The 16,664-nt window shown below is 51.0% G+C and overlaps 1 protein-coding gene across 11 annotated transcripts in view; it reads right to left on the bottom strand.

The window, feature by feature from the left end:
* EXOC6B (exocyst complex component 6B) overlaps nucleotides 1-9,355 on the bottom strand; it is a 243,507-nt gene extending 234,152 nt beyond the window's left edge. For 9 of the 11 annotated variants that reach the window (XM_004936290.5, XM_015286064.4, XM_025149797.3 and 6 more), the window contains exon 1: nucleotides 9,136-9,355. In XM_004936290.5, coding sequence (XP_004936347.2) covers nucleotides 9,136-9,233 — 98 coding nt within the window. In that variant the 5' untranslated portion in view covers nucleotides 9,234-9,355. The remainder of the gene's footprint in view (nucleotides 1-9,135) is intronic. The other 2 variants (XM_040700113.2, XM_040700115.2) reach the window with 1 other exon arrangement.
* Between the last annotated feature and the right edge of the window lie 7,309 nt (nucleotides 9,356-16,664).

Below are 16,664 nucleotides of genomic sequence, written 5' to 3'. Positions count from 1 at the left end.
GGCCAAGGTAACACACACTTCCTGGCTCAGCTGCAGTACTTCCAACTTGCTGGAAATCCAAGGAAGGGCCATGATTTGCAGCAGTCAGGCTATGCTGTTAGCCTGGTGGAGCACTGAGAAGATAACCCGCACAAGGTTAGCCTCTGTGGCTTTGTTTCTTAAAGAGAAGTCTTCTCCAGTCCTGCATGGGAGGGCAGAAAGCTCAGACCGAATGCTTTTTAGCACATAAACACAAAGAAAGTCCAACAGCATCAAACATGATGCAAGCCAGAAGCAACAGGGCTTTAACTTGAGCCTGAGTTGTGACTCCAAACTGTGAAGTTTCTTATACATTTGTGAACCTTTTAGGAAAGCAATCATAGCAGCAGGCAGTGTTACTCAGAACAGGCAGCAGAGGATAGGTGAGCTGTCTGACCAGTGGTTATGTGGGCACAAAGCACCAACATGCTTGCAGACCCACACCAGCCCTCCTGTGAGCTCCGCTCTGAACCAGCTGCTAACACCACCACAGCTGTGCAGCAGCAGGAGATAGTGCTGGTTGCTCACTAGCTGCACAGCCTTCTGCACCTCAGTTCAGCTCTAGAAGAAATCAAGAAGGTCAGTGTTGTGCTGGTGGATGCGCAGTCCCAAGCAGAGCACCAGGAATTCCCAGGTGAGGTGTTCCATTCCGCACAAGCAGTCAAACAAGTCTGATCTGTGCAAGGTTATTCTGCAACAGGATCTATCTGCTCTGTTCCTACTTACTGACCTTCATGCTGCCCTACGAAATGCACAAGCTCACTGAAGAGTCCTCACATTACCAATCAGATGCCATGGACTTGCCAAGAATTCATGGTGAAGAAATCTCTGCCTTTCTTTTGCAATGTGGGCAAGCTTACAAGCTTGCTAACTACAAGCTTACACATCCTTACCAAAGGGGCTTATTTCTGAGCTGAGACCACAGGTGAATTCACGTGGAATTAAAGCCATCAGCCTGTCCCACCAACACCCCACGACCTTCCTCACATCTCCACTCCTGGCCAAACCCTTCTTACTTGCACACCACAGCTCTGCAGGGGTGTCCTGCGTGGGGTTCAGGCTCTGCTTAACTCCTCATAACCTCACACACCATCCTGCTCCACTCCACCATGCTAGCGGCTTTGAAAGCAAGCAGATTACACTGGCTGCCAGGAAAAGGCAGGCTGAGAACGATGCAGATATATTTAACAGGAAGGACATAGTTTCTCTAAGAAGCTACAATTACAGTCATAAAGTCATCACGGAGTCTAGAATGGTTGGGTTGGAAGGGACCTTAGAGCCCTGCCAGCCCCCCCTGCTGTGGGCTGGGTGCCCCCCACCCCCCATCCATGGCCTTGGGCACCTCCAGGGATGGGGCACCGGTGCTGCTCTGGACATCATTTGGTGTCTGCTGGTCTCCAAATCAGAGAGAGGACAAAAAGATTGGTGAGCTGGTTCAGCTGGTCTTTACTCTTAGTTCCTGACAACACAGAAGAAAAGCTAGCTTAAGAAAGGCAATATTTGGAAAATACTCCATTAATGGGTGCCACCTTCCAGAGGATTATACCAGCAGTAAGAAAGCTCAGGTCCAAGAAATCTCTGTTTCACATTAATCTCTTCCTCAAGTCCTCTGCACAGAACCTGGAGTCACCAAAGCCCTCATTCAGGCAGCGCAAAGGAATAATCTGCATCCCAAAGCACTGTTTGAAATGAAGTGTAAAAAACAAAGCCTGCAGCTTGGCTCAATTTTGACATCACTGCCTGGGACCAGATGTGCTCACCTTACCCATTTCACCACTCCTGTCAGCACTGCTCAAGAATTGGGCTCTGAGACATCAGCCTGAAAGTGAAGTCAGCAGCTTCATCTATCAGCTAAAATGCTGCCAAGAGCCGCCCTCCCTTCCCTTCCAGCCCCTCACCTTACACTGGAGCTCCTCATGACTCAGCAGAGAGGGGAAAAACGCTCCTGACATTCATCTTTCCATTCATCCTTTCCCTTTCTGCTCCTGATGCTCAGCCCCTCTGTCTCTAAGCGATGCCTGAACAAATGCAAAGCAGCATGCATTGGCCTCAGCAAACAGCCAGCCCTTGGGTCTCAGCAAACAGCCAGCCCTCGGGCCAACCCACGAGGAGTGCTAATGATCCAGACACTGATTTTCCAAATCAAAACCAGTTTGGAAGCACAGAACTGAAATCCCAGCAGACAGACACACAGCGCATCCTCGCTGCTGAAAGACAAATGGTACCTGGAAACAGGCTGACACTCGCAGGGGAACAATTCCTCACCATGACCTAAAGCAGCATCAGAAATCTCATCAAAGGATGTTGTTCCCAGGGCACGCCCATAGGAAGCCAAGCAGACTGGTTGCCTATTTTTGACTTTTCAAGGAGCACACGCTGGATGTGGGACAGCTCAATGAGAACTCCTGCAGCCCCAACCCCAGAGCTGGGCTCCTACATCCAGCCAGAGGTGAACAAACCAGCCCCAAACAGATTACTGACAGATTTCACAGAATCACTGAATCGTTCAGGTTGGAAAAGAGCTCTGAGATCCCCAACCCAACCCATCCCACCATGCCCACTGACCACATCTCTCAGTGCCACATCCCCACAATTCTGGAACACGTCCAGGGATGGTGACCCCACCACTCCCTGGGCAGCTATGCCAGTGCCTTACTGCTCTTTTGGGGAAGGAATGTCTCCTAACACCCAGCCTGACCCTCTGCTGTTACACCAAATCATGCTCTTCTATGTGAGAAGGAGGAGAACCGTTACTACCGCAAAGAAAAGCGGCGTGCTTCTTCATTTCTTCCCTTCCGAAAAAGGAAACTGAAAAGCATCAGCTACAAGTATTAAATGCTTGTGGGTGGCAATGAAACTGCTTGAAAAGCATATTTCTGCACTCCGAACCAGCAGTATCCTAACGATGAAGAAAGGCATGATTGAATGCCTGCTGCACGCATGCATGGGTCCACAGAGTTTGCACCACAGAGTGAGTTGACAGCAGGAGATGCTCTGAGCAGTGCAGCAAGCCCAGCAGTGACCTTGGCTGAGCTGTGTGACATGCAATTAAACTGCAGAACTCATCACTTTAAGATGTTTACACGTTAGAGAGTTGGTGGGCTAAGAAGTTGAGGGGGAATCTGTGGGAGATCCACTGGAAGCTCCTGAGCAGAGCACTGCTGGTACGACCCATGCCGTACCAATAAAAGGAAATATAAAAAGAGCTTTTTATCCATCTTTTCAGCAGCCTGTTCTATATCAGAAGATGAATTGTGTACCCGACTTGTTTTCTCTGGATTAAGCAAGCCCCGTTAGTGCAGCTTTTCCCAGAGACTGCCTTTGCTATCCTTTGGGAAAAGGAATTGCAAAGTAAGCGCTACAAGGCTTCCTCAACCATGGAATAAACAGCTGTTTTGTTAAAAATAAAGACAAAATATCCTTCAAGATGCCCTTAACGCAGCAGATAGAAAGGACTCGTAAAATGTGAGATGATAATTAAGTAAATTAAGCATACCTGAAGGCGATGCCACACACGTTAAGGCAGACCGGTCCGTCTCCTGCTGGACTATCACTGCTGGTGCTGAATTGCTTCATGAGAGCTGCTGCTGCTATTTTCTCTCCACAGCATCAGCCTGACCAGAAGGGAATGCTAATACAATTCCAGCGGCATTGCAATGAACTGTCTTGTAAAAGACACTTAATTATGTGCATATGAACAGAGGCGCAGACTCGCTTTCAGAAGATTGCAGTTTCCCTGTCTGGGTGGCAGGAGAACGGGCTGAAAGATGCTTCAAAAGATCCTGGGAGGCTTTTATTAGCAGACAATTTACAGTTGTTATAAGCAGCTTCCTGAGCGAGCTCTGTGGGCAGCACTTACTGGCTAGCTGCTCTGCCCCTTTGCTGGAGGCTGCAGTTCCACACTGCTATACACCAACCCAGAGATGGGACCTGCAGAGCCCAGACAAAGCCAAGCAGGGATGACAACAACACAGCAAAGTCTGTAACTCTCTATATATCAGCACCGAGTTTGCACAGCGTTCAGGAGATTTTGTTCAGATGCTCCTCAGTTCTTTACCTGGGACCTTGGCAAGGTGTTTTCATAGCCTGAGAAGATGCACTTCACCCCAAATCTGCTGCAGGGTCTCCTCACCCCGGGAGGGCTCAGCTGAAGGGCAGACTGCAGTAAGCACAGCTGCCTACCGCCCAGAAAGGCGATCCCAAGAGCGACCAGGAGGCACCGTACCATCCTCACGCCTCCCCTCTGAAATACTAATAGGAAAGCTTTAAGCCAGATGCCTGTCCTTACCCTCCCTTCACATCTGTAACGCAGACCATTATCCTCATCTCACCCACTGCAGCAGAGATTAGGACCAGCTTGGCTCTCCTTCATTCTCTGCATCCAGCCCAGAAGATTGGCACATCACCACACGATGCCCTGCATCCATTTGACCCTCCAGAGCACAGCTGGGCTCCCCAGCCAAGTGAGTGGTCTGCTGGGCACCGGGGAGCTCAAAGGGGCTAACAAGAGCCACAACACAAGCTTGGCCCTGTCCAAAAGAGCAAGGCCCCAAAGTTCTGCACCAGAACATGGACTTGTAGACACAGGGCTGGGATAGTTTCAGTTCAGACTGTTGCAGGACCTTCTCTGATGCATCTGTACAAGAGGAAGCCAGGTGAAGCTCTTTTCATTTAGGTGAATATTAATCAGGAAACCCAGAATCCTATAGAATTGCAGCTGAGGACCCATTGCTTAAATGGAATCTTGGCACATGGTTACAGCAGGGGATGAACACAGCACGTGGCCAGGACAACGAAAGGGTCAGGCAGGTGGTTACAGGTCACCTGGGACATGGCTAATCCCTGACAACTCGGGGAAAGTTGATAAAGGGTTTAGAGAACAGAGCCTAATTACTGTCCTACTTTAATCTCAGTTAAGAGCTGCTTAGTAGAAACTATCCCCTATCAAGTGTGCTCTATTTCAGTCCTGGGTTGAACAACTTTGTAATTGCTCCAAACAAGCACAATTAGCAGACAGATCTGAGACAGAGCTATATTTTTCATTGGAGTTTCAAAGCTCACGCTGAACGACTGGTTGTTGTTTGAGATCTGATGTCCATCACCTTTCTAAAGGGGTTCGGGTCAGCACTAATCTTACCGTAACCAATAAAACCTCAATGGGAAGGAAAGGGAAGGGAAAGATGATGATATAATTAGCAGCTGGCACCAAAACTAGAAGAATAACAGCTCGTGAAATTAAGGAACCACAGAAAACAACCACTCACAGATCTCAATCCTGCCCAGCAGCTCTGCACAGGACAGGTACAACGAGGAGCAGGATCCAGAGTTTCATCTGACTGTTTCATCTGACTGCTTCCAAGGAATAAATGCTGTTACAATGCTGTTACGATGTTACAATGCTGCTCCAAGCCTTCAGTGTGCAAACATGAGAGCACAGACACGATTTTATCCCCATTCAATGCAGTGAGGAGGCAGCAGGAATACCATGGCTACATGGCCAGGAGGGTTTTTGCTTAAATTCTTCACCAAAAGCTGCAAATGAATCCTGAGAGCAAGAGAAGGGTTCTAAGCAGAGACTGATTTAAAGAGCTCAAGCTGCAGAACGGAAAAGAAGATGAAGAAGTTACTTGAAAACACCAGCAGGTATTTTAACCACAAGGAGACAGAATCATAGAATCAATCCTAGAATGGCTTGGGTTAGCAGGGCCTCAAGGATCATCAGCTCCAACCCCCCACCACAGGCAGGGCCACCAACCTCCACATTTAATACCAGACCAGGCTGCCCAGGGCCCCATCCAACCTGGCCTTCAACACCTCCAGGGATGGATGGAGCATCCACAACCTCTCTGGGCAGCTGCTCCAGCACCTCACCAATCTCACAGTAAAGAAAGTAGACATCTGCTGTTAAAGGACACTGCAGAGCGACAAGGGAAAGGACAGCAAAATATCTGCAGATTGAAACAGATTTTAGATGATTAGCAATGCATGCAATTGCAGGGGCTCATCTGCAGATGACAGCTGAGGGCAGGGAAAGTGAGTGGCACTGCACGGCCCGCATCCACAGCTGTCAGATGGAATAACCTCAGTGCTTCCCCTGCCCTTCTTCTGCACCAGCTGCAGCCATTAATGCATAATTGAGGAACACAGGAAACACAGGACTGAAGATGGAGCTTTTTATACCAAGAGCTATGGGGAAGAGGGAGAAATCTGACCAACTTTGATTAGAAGCTGCAGAGGGATCCCAGCAGAGAGAGCAGGCAGCAATCATCCCATCATGTACGTCTATGAGAGAGACCTGGATGGCATCCATGCCACGAGCAGGAGACATCCACAGCTCATCACACACAGCCACGCTGTCACAACGCTCCCTCTCATGCCCCTGTTTTATATTTAGAAGGGAATTTCCCCCCCCCAAGCCCCTCAGAGGGGCTTTGTCCCACAGAAAGAAAAGCAGAAAAAAGAGCCTGGAAGGGACTTCAAGCAGGCATCGTGTCCTTCCCCTGCCCCAGGGCACCAATTACTACACTTGCTCTTTTTCTAGCTGAAAACTCTCCCTGGTGGGTGGGATGCCAACCCACCCAGCCAGATGAATTGGTTGAACCTTCACTTTAACATCTTAACCCCTCGGCCACCCCCCCCCCCCCCCCGATAACACAGACCAGACACCAAACACCACATGAGCACAACTCAGAGCAGCCGTAACACGGAGTTCTGTGTCAGAAACTGATAACAGTGCAGCGCTGTAACATTAACACATTGGTAGCAAGATCCAGCACAGCCTATTTCTGAGCTCTGCTTCAGGACTGCTGTTCCTGAAAGGGAAGCCAGCCCGGGTCCTTGAAGACACACTTCTTCCATGATGCCCACAGCAGTAAGTCAACTTTTCTGAGAGTTTCCATCATCTGCTTTTCCGGACTCTGCAGCACATCATGTTTACCCTGAGCCATTCCAATTTAAGCTCTAAAGATCCTTGCAGCAGGTATGGATTACACTGGGATTGTTAACGAGCCTCCTAACGAAGCACCGCTGTGCTTCAGCAGGTAATGCAGCAAAGCACAAACCTCCCTTTGCCTCTGATGTTCACAAGTTTTTCTTCTACAAAGACAGACACATCCAGCCTTAATATTAAGGAACGAGTTTAACTGCACTTCCTTCTATGAAACAGAATAAAAAGAACCACCCACATTCCCAGCAGTGGCAGTTCCCATACATTCTAACCAGTTGGTTCAGTTTTGTGCAGAAACCCAACTCTCAGTGTGTCCCATCACCCAGTTTACCTTTTAAGGAGAACTTCTGGAAGAAAAGTGCCAAGTTCTAAAAACAAAAGTACCCAGATAAATGGGCAACCCCACAGCAAGGCCAGGTCCAGAGGAGGGCCACTAAGATGATCAGAGGGCTGGAGAACCTCTCATATGAAGAAAGGTTGAGGGAACCGGGCTTGTTTAGCTTGGAGAAGAGAAGGTTCCGAGGGGACCTCACTATGGCCTTCCAATACTTAAAGGGAAAATACAAACAGGAGGGGGAACGGCTGTTTACAAGGATAGATAGTGACAGGACAAGGGGGAATGGTTTTAAACTGAGACAGGGGAGGTTTAGGTTGGATATTAGGAGGTTTTTCACCCAGAGGGTGGTGATGCACTGGAACAGGCTGCCCAAGGAGGTTGTGGATACCCCATCCCTGGAGGCATTCAAGGCCAGGCTGGATGTGGCTCTGGGCAGCCTGGTCTGGTGGTTGGCGACCCTGCACATAGCAGGGGGTTGGAACTGGATGATCATTGTGGTCCTTTTCAACCCAGGCCACTCTATGATTCTATTGCTCCACACACACAAAGCTTTGCTTTGTTGGGTTTCTGTCCACAGTATCACCCCACAGCTGAAACCCATTCATTTTTAAACAGCCACCTGAGTCACTTAAAAACAGTGGTTTTGGAAAACTCCAATACAGGAAAGGAATTAAGGCCTATTGTGGAGGGGGTGGGACAGGATGGTGAGCTCTGTCTGTACACAATACCCCCGCCTGGCACTGATTTCAAGTTCTGCAGCTCCTGATGCAGAAGAACCAAGAGCTGAAGGTGGGCTATGAACATCCTCTACCTGTGTGCATCATTCACCTCCCAGAGGGACACACATGTGCTCCTGCCCCGTTACAAGCAATGCATATTGGTGTTCAGATGAAGTTCTTTGGGGAACTTATCTCTTACTGTGGTTTGAGTTGGAAGGGACCCTTAAAGGCCATCTGGTCCCACTGCATGCAGTGTACAGGACACCCATCAGGTGCTCAGAGCTCCTCCAGCCTGACCTGAGGGTCTTCATGGATGGGACACCACCACCTCTCTGGTCAAGCAGCCTCAGCGTAAAACTCTTTTTCCTTATATCCAGCCTAGATCTCCTCTCTTCGAGCTGGAAACCATTTTCCTTTGCCATATCACAGCAGACCCTGCTGAGGAGCCCGTCCCCTTTCAGCAGGGGGAAGGAGGCAAGAGGTGTTCTGTTTGCTGAATCAATTGCATGGCTTCTATCCAGACGGCGACACTAACAGCATGCTGCCCGCCGAGCAATGGCTTAGAAGTGCATAATTCACCTAACGTATCAGATTTAGAGAAAGGAAAAGAGGTGATCTCTCACAGAAGCAAACTCAGGTCGGGCAGCCAGCTCACCATCTTCCCAAACAACAACACAGCGGGAAGCACAGCTACAAAACCCCTAAAGGGCATCAGAAGGAAACACCTCCTGGGACGGGAGAGTGTGGTGGCAGATAGGGCAGCGTCCACCCGCACTGCTGACCGCAGACAGCCCTGCAGGTAGAGCAGACGAAGCCACGGGCTTTCCAGCTGGAGGAAGAGCTGTTTAACGGCAGAACAAAAGGGGCCATCAACCAAAAGGCGGCGGCATCACCTCCCACCACGGGCAGGACGGTGAGCGCACCCACAGCGGGCGGGGTTGCGAGAGGGGCAGCTTCCTCAGGGGGCTCCTCTCCACCAAGGAAACACAAATCGGCCCTTCAGAGACCCCTCAGCGCAAGAGGAGCGTTGGCAAAGGGAACACAGGGGTTCAGAGCCCGCCCGGAGCCCACCCGGCCCGGCACCACCTGCAGCCCCCGCCCCGCCCGGGCCGTACCTGAGCGTGGGGCCGATGCAGGCCGTGTCGGTGCTCTCGATCTCCCGCAGGATCCTCTCGTGCTCCGCCGCCGTCTCCAAGCTCTCCAGCTCCGCCATCTTCACACGGAGGGAGGAGGGGGGTCGGGGGAGTATTCCGACGGGGCACCCAGCAGCGCCGTGCCGCCCGGCGGACCCACCTACCTGCCGGCCGGCCCTCCCGGCTCCGCTCGGCCCGGCCCGGCCGCGGGGCACGCCGGGTAACGTAGTGCGGGAGCGGCGCGGCTGCGCTGAGGCGGGAGGGGCCGTGTGGGGAGGAGGGACGGGACGGGGCCGGGCCTCAACGGCGGCCAACGCGGGGCTGCGTCAGTGAGCGCGTAGCGCGGGCCCACAGCGGCGGCCTGGCGGTGTGTGTCCGTGAGGGGACGCGGCCCCATAGCGATGACATCATAACGTGTCCCCGTGGCAGCGACCTCACACTGTGTCCCCACGGCAGTGATGTCATAACGCGTCCCCGTAGCAGTGATGTTCATGACGTGTCCCCGTGAGGGGGCACAGCCCCGTGGCAGTGACCCAATAATGTGTTCCCATGGCAGTGACCTTCACAGTGTGTCCCCATGAGGAGATGCACCCCAACAGAAGCGTCATCATAATACGTCCCCATGGCAGTGACCTTCATAATGTGTCCCCATGAAGGGACACAGCCCCATGGCATTGACCTCATGATGTGTCCCCACAGCAGTGGCCTCATAACATGGCCCCATGGCAATCATCTCTTAACATGGCCCCACGAGGGGGCACAGCCCCATGGCATTGACCTAATAACACATCCCTATGGCAGTGACCTTCATAATGTGTCCCCATGAAGGGACACAGCCCCAAGGCAATGACATCAGACTGTGTCCCCATGGCAGTGACCTCAGAATGTGTCCCCATGGGGAGACGCAGCCCCATGGAAGTGACATCATAACAAGTCCCTGTGGTAGTGACCTTCATAATGTGTCCCCGTGAAGGGACAGCCCCATTGCAGTGACTCTACGCCTCATCCCCATGAAAGGACACAGCCCCATCTCAGCAACCTCATGCCATCTGCCATGAGAGCTCACAACCCCTTGGCCAGAGCATCCTGCTGTTAGAGGACACAGCCCCATGGCAGTCACCTTCTGTAGTCCCCCTCAGGGGTCACAACCCCAATATCCATCCACCAGAGATCACAACCCCATGGCAGTGCTGTTCTCCCTTGAGGGGAAACAGTCCCATGTTGGTGACCCCGTGTCATCTCCCATGAGAGGTCACAGTCCCTTGATCATGATATCCCTCTAAGAGGGGTCACAACCCTATAGTAGAGACATTCCCCCTTGAAGGGACACAGGTCCATGGCAATGAACCCATGGCAGTAGGGATCACAAACCCATTTCATCCCCCATAGTAGTGGCCACAACCCCATAGCAGTGTCGCTATGCCACGACCCCTTGAGAGCACACAGCCCCACTGAAGTGATATCATGTGCTTCATTGCAGCCCTTCCTCTGCCACTGTCAGAGGTGACACAACCCCAGAGGTGTCTGCACTCAAGGACAGCACTGCCAGCCTCCACAAACAGTCCTGGCTGCCAAGGTCTCCTCGAGAGCCTGCTGTGGCCCCCGGTGCTAATCTCTCCTTGTGAAACAACTGCTTATCATTGTTATTATTATTATCCTGTGTTGTGAAAAGTGTGCTGGAAGGGCTCCATTCCCAGCTGCCTTATCACTGCACCAGGCACTGGGAGATGCCATGGTCTGTGAGATGAATGGGATGAAGAGCAGAAAAGACAACATGCTGCCAAGCATTTCTGCTCTTGCTTTTGTCGTCTCATGCTCTGAGATGGAAATAGATGAAGTTAGCTATAAGAGCACACCTCCAGCATCCCTCACTGAGGCTCTCCAATGGGGTCAGAATCTCTGCACCATCACTTGATTGAATGAGAAGGTGGTGACCTCCCAGCGTACTGTGTATGGCTATAACGATACAGGATGGGCAAGGAAAGCCTGACAAAAACTTTGTTATCTCCTCTGAAGTTCACCAGCTCTTGCATGTCATGCTGCCAAACCCGGTGCCATGCGGGACCAGATGGATGTCACTTTGGATGTGTTAACACCCGCGAGGAAATCTGCGCTCCGACGGCAGTCACCATGGAGATCCGATGGAAGCCTTTGGAGGACCAGAAGCAAAGAGATGTGTCAGTGATATCATGGAAGGAGATAAAAATAGCAGGGCGGTTCCTGAGCCCAGCAGACTGGCGTAGCATTCCCCCAGGGCTGGTTTGCCATCCGCCGGGAGCGGAGCGCTGTGCATTTTGCGCTCTCCCTCTTGCTGGCGTGGCAGAAGGCTGGTGCCTCCAGCAATGCAGCTCCCAACTGCAGCCCCCCAGGGCAAAACAGAGCGAGGAGATGGGCTGGCATTCGATGTCTTTGGGCTCCAGACCACTGAGATGAGCTACCTGTGGCTGCAGGAGGCGTATCATGCACTGCTTGCTGTGATACATGCCCGGCTCCAGTGTAAAACCCCCATCTACCGCTGTTAGATTACAGCTAAGGAGATTACTGTTTTCATCTCAATTAGTAGGGATCTGAGCCAGTTTTCCCAAAGTCAATGGTAAATATTGCATTGTCTTCACTGAGCTTCACAAATAAGATTAACAGCCAGAGGATGGAGCATGGGAGGCTGGCAGTGATGCTGAAGGGTTCGAGTTGCAGCATGAGGAATGATATCAAAGCCAGGTTTGATCTTCATGCTTAGTTGGGTAATGGTGGCATCACAAATGACACTCTCAGTAAGGGTCTGGTCTTCAATAAATGGGGTAGATATGGCACTACATGACATGGTGATGGGCTGATTTTGGACCTTGGAGGTCTTTTCCATGATTCTGTAATTCTATGAGTCCCTTATGAAGACACTGTTTTGTCCACCAGACTGTACTATACGGGGTTTGAGCACAGAAATGGGAACCTAGAAATGAATTAACCACCAAATTGTGATGCTGACTTTATTCTTACCTCCCTCCACCAGCAGAAAAAGAGAGGTATGTTGCTTTCAGCTTTGGCAAGAAGAGGACGCCAGTGCATGGAGCGTGGTGTAGCTCAGTCAGCAAGGCACATCTTGCAATAAAACTGAGCATGAGCATCCGTAGAGGAACATGGGAAGACAGCATGAGGCACTGTGACAATGTCTAAAAAGACATTTGTTTTAAACTGAATTAAAATAAATATCATAGAATCACAGAATCATTCAGATTGGAAAAGACCTCTGTGATCCCCAAGCCCAGCCCCAACCCATCCCACCATACCCATTAACCGTGTCCCTCAATGCCACATCTCCATGGTTCTTGGACTCCTCCAGAGACGGTGACTGCACCACCTCCTGAGCAGCATTACCACTCTTTTAGGGAGGAAATGTTTCCTAATATCCAACCTGACCCTCCCTGGCACAACTTGAGGCCATCACCTCTCATCCTATCGCTGTCGCCCAGGAGCAGAGGCTGACCCCCACCTCACTCCAACCTCCTTTCAGGGAGCTGTACAGAGCCATAAGGTCTCCTGTGAGCCCTTTCTTCTCCAGAAAATATATATAATCTTCAGCTCTTTGCCCACCATCACCTTCAATTCTTTTCGGGTCACTGCCACCTTGGGTTCAACTTTCCATTCTACAAGAGAAGGCGAGCTCTTTGCCCCCAGGCACACAGCATTCGGTCCCCTTCCAATGAATGCTCATTGCTCGCTCCTGGCTCCCTGCCATCCCTCTCTGAGCTTTGCCCTTCTTGTTTGCTGCCACCCAAACTTTGTGTCACTTGGAAGCCTGTCCTCAAGAAGTAGATTTATGCTTGCTGGTCACTGACATAAGCACGCTGCATTCGTGTTGTTCTCATTCATTAATCAAATCACCATGCTGTACCAACACAAATGCATCCGAGGCAGCTGTAACAAGCTCATAATCTCATTGAAAATTGCTATCAGGTTTGTCTGACAGATCCTATTAACTTAAAGACCACGTTGGCTGACGGGAACTGCTCTACATTCCCTCAATTTCCAGCTAACAAAGTTCCGTATCAGTAGGGACATCACTTCTTTATGGGGCAGACATTACTCTGATGAAGCTTTAAAACTCTGTTTCAATTCCTCACCTCCCATCAGCATTTTTCCAGCTCTCATCTCAGCTGTAATTCTACCACTTCACGAGATGGATACCACTGTCAGGATGACTTTATTTTCAGCTCTAACAATCTCTTTCTTGCTGTGCTTCCTTTGGTGGTCTCCGGTTTTTCCTTTCGTGCCGTTCCTTTGCTGCACAGTTTCCAACAGCTCCTGGCATCTCTGTGTCCTTGCTGTTGCCCCCACTCCTGCTGCTCGTGTCTTCCTTCCCATGGTCTTCTGGCCCAACCCACGAGTAAAGTGTGGTTACAAATGGGACAGAAGGACAGCCAGATGGACTCACCCCTCTTGCTGCTGGATGCTCAGATAACCCTGGTGAGCACATCCCTTCCCCTGCACTGTGTGTCCCTGGCAATCATTCACTCCCTGCAAGATCCCTGCTCTACCCAACCCCATCCTTCTCCAACCTCCTCTATCTCCACAGCAGCAGGAATGAAGGCACCCATCCCACACCCTACCCATGACTCAGCCCCAGGTCAGCCCGTCCTGTTTACCCTGGCTGTGCAGCAGCCTCATTTCCTCCATCCACACTGACCTTTAGCACTGAACAGAGCTCCACAGCCCCGAGAGGTGCCTGCATTTCATTCAGCTGCTCACTGCTGTCTCACCACGTGGGGCCAATATTCCTTTATTTTCTTGCAGAGCTCAGATAGCAGCTACATTTCCTGCCCCTACAGAACCCCACTGCAGCTCTCTTGGCAGTAACCACCACCATCCCACACACTCGGATGCCACCCACAGAAGCACTAGCAGCTGGCCAGGTTCCGGGGAGCAAACCTCCAAAAATGGGGATTTTGGGGCAGTGTTTCCACCCAGACTGCTCTCCCTCAGGCAGATACCCTCACCCAGACCCTCTCTGCTCCTGCCTGCAGTTTGTTGCTCCTTCATTGGCATCCTCAAGGTAATGCAGTTCTCTAGAAGGACACTCATAGAGGATAAATTCCAGCCTTTCAGCCACCAGTGTCTTAAAATCCTCTTCTGCTTCACATCAAGACTTGTCAAGACTGAAATAAGACCTTCTGATATTACCATGCCATTCCACAGGCCCCTGCATGGGAGTTGTTATGATGCTTCTAAGCACAGCTTCTGCTTTCTCATGCATTTTATTACACCTTTATTTTCAAATATAGGAGATTCATAGAATAGAGGGACTGAAACAGCATTCAGATGGACTCCAGATGTGGAGTCTGAACTGAGCTCTGGGCTTCAAAGGTTGGGGAGACCTTTTCAACCCAAGTTTCTGATTCAAACACAGAGACGGGGATCTCTGGTGGCAGTGGTGGGGTGAAAACCTTTTGGCAGGCTGCATTGGGATTCCCAAAGATCTGTCTTAAGCTACCAGTTCAACACAGTTCTTGGTCAAGAACCATGTAGATGTGACACTTGGAGACATGGTTTAGTGGGCATGGTGGGGATGGGTTGGGGTTGGATTCAATGATCCTAGAGGTCTTTTCCCACCTTAATGGTTCTATGAATGGACATGGTAGGGGTGGGTTGACGATTGGACTCGATGATCCCAGAGGTCTTTTCCAACCATAATCAGTTCTATGATTCTGTGGGATGGCTTCATCTGGACAGGAGAGCACAAGGGCAGAGCCCACCTGAAGCTCAGAGCTGCTCGTGGCTCTGGGTTTGGCTGCATGTGGGGAGCAAATGCTGGCAGGACGCAGTGAGGTGAAGGAGATGGTTCCCCTCTCTTTGTCTCCATTTAGAAGCAGAAGGATGAACATATTCACCTCCAGGCATAAGCAGGGCATGGGACATTCCTACCCCACGTTGGTCAGGATGTGGTTAGCACCATGTGGCTCACCCACAACACAAGAGAGCATCACTTGGGAGCAGCAGGCAGACCCTACCTCCTAGCCAGCAACGAGGGCACATTTCCACCCTCAACACTGCCTTTCTATCATTACCCTGAGCCAGCCCAGCTACAGGGAGCAGTCTGGCACCCACTCACTATATTCTCCCCAGCTCACAGCCTTTGCCTGCCCAAACACCATGAGATCCCACACTTGAGGTGGCCTTAAGGCTACCAGAATAAGAAGCAGAGCTCAGGAGCAAAACCGCAGCCCTCCCTGCCAGCCACCCAGGGCCACCTTGTGTGACTTCAAGCCCTGCCCTTCTTGGGTGGTAACAGCAAGCAGAAATACCCAGGGCTCTTCCTGAGAGCTATTGTTCAAAGCCCTTTGCTGGAGGAATTTCATGCTTCCTTTCCAAGGCAACAAGCCCTGGCAGTGCCCCCACTGCCCACCGCCCCTGTGGCTCTCAGGGTGGGATTCCCTGCCAGGGCCCCTCCTGCCTTCCCCAAACTCTGTCACACCCTTCCAAAGCCACACAGAGCACTGCAGACACACATATGCCATCTCCCGATGCCAATGGGATCCGTGCTGCAACAGCAAAGCAGCTCAGGTGGCTTCTTCCCATCAACCCAATAGGCGTCATTTCACACGACGGACGATGTGGACAGTTGTGACAGTGGGTCAGCAGCTAACAAAAAGCGGCACTGCCACATTTACCCCCCCCCCCCCCCCCCCATCTATCTCCCTGCCCCGTGCCGTTCCCAGCTTTAAATGCCGCTGACACCTAGCGTTGCTTCTCCCAACTGCACCCCGAGCTGCGGGAAGTCCTGCAGCTGTGAACTGTCCTTGGCACAGTCTGGAACACAAAGAAGAGGATCAGACATCATGGATCTGTAATTCCTCTGCCCTCCTGTTCCAGTTCGGGTTTGGTCACCAGCTTCCTTCCTCTCTTCTGAGTCCTTATTTTTAGTGCAGATGAATACAGGCAGCTCCTGCCAACTTCCCACACCCTCCCTTCCCACTTCTGCACCCTTTGCTAATGGAGCAGATGGGAGGAGCGATCCGCTGGGAGAAAACTCCAGCAAGATGGCACTTGGGGACGTAACCAGTGATGGCTTGGCAGTTGGACTTCATGATCTTAGAGGTCTTTTCCAACCTTAATGATTCTATGATGGCTATTTCCAGCCAGCCCCACAGTGCACCAAGCAGACCCATGTAGGACAGGGTGCACGGTGAGAGCAGGAGATGGAGACTGCCAGAATGGGATGGGGGAACTGGCAGCCACTGAGGCAAGTTCTGCCATCAACAAGCTGCTTGGGAAGAAGCTACATGTTTGCTGTCTTTCTTTTTTCTTTTTTTTTTTTTTTTTTTTTTTTTTTTTGCTGATGATCTTAATTTTAGCTAATGTGTTAAGATTTGCTCTAGCAAAACAACTATCAGTCTTGGGCTTTTGCCATGCCATGGAATTTTAATGCTTTATTAGAACACATGAGGGTTTCAGCAGCAGCTGCAGCTGCTCCATAGAGTGAAACTACGTTACCTCCTCAAGCATCGCAGGCCCATCTG

Source organism: Gallus gallus, chromosome 4, assembly GCF_016699485.2.
Source record: "Gallus gallus isolate bGalGal1 chromosome 4, bGalGal1.mat.broiler.GRCg7b, whole genome shotgun sequence".
NCBI classification, from domain to species: domain Eukaryota; kingdom Metazoa; phylum Chordata; class Aves; order Galliformes; family Phasianidae; genus Gallus; species Gallus gallus.
The sequence above is the reverse complement of the archived record's forward strand: the minus strand, read 5'-3'. Positions and strand labels throughout refer to the sequence as shown.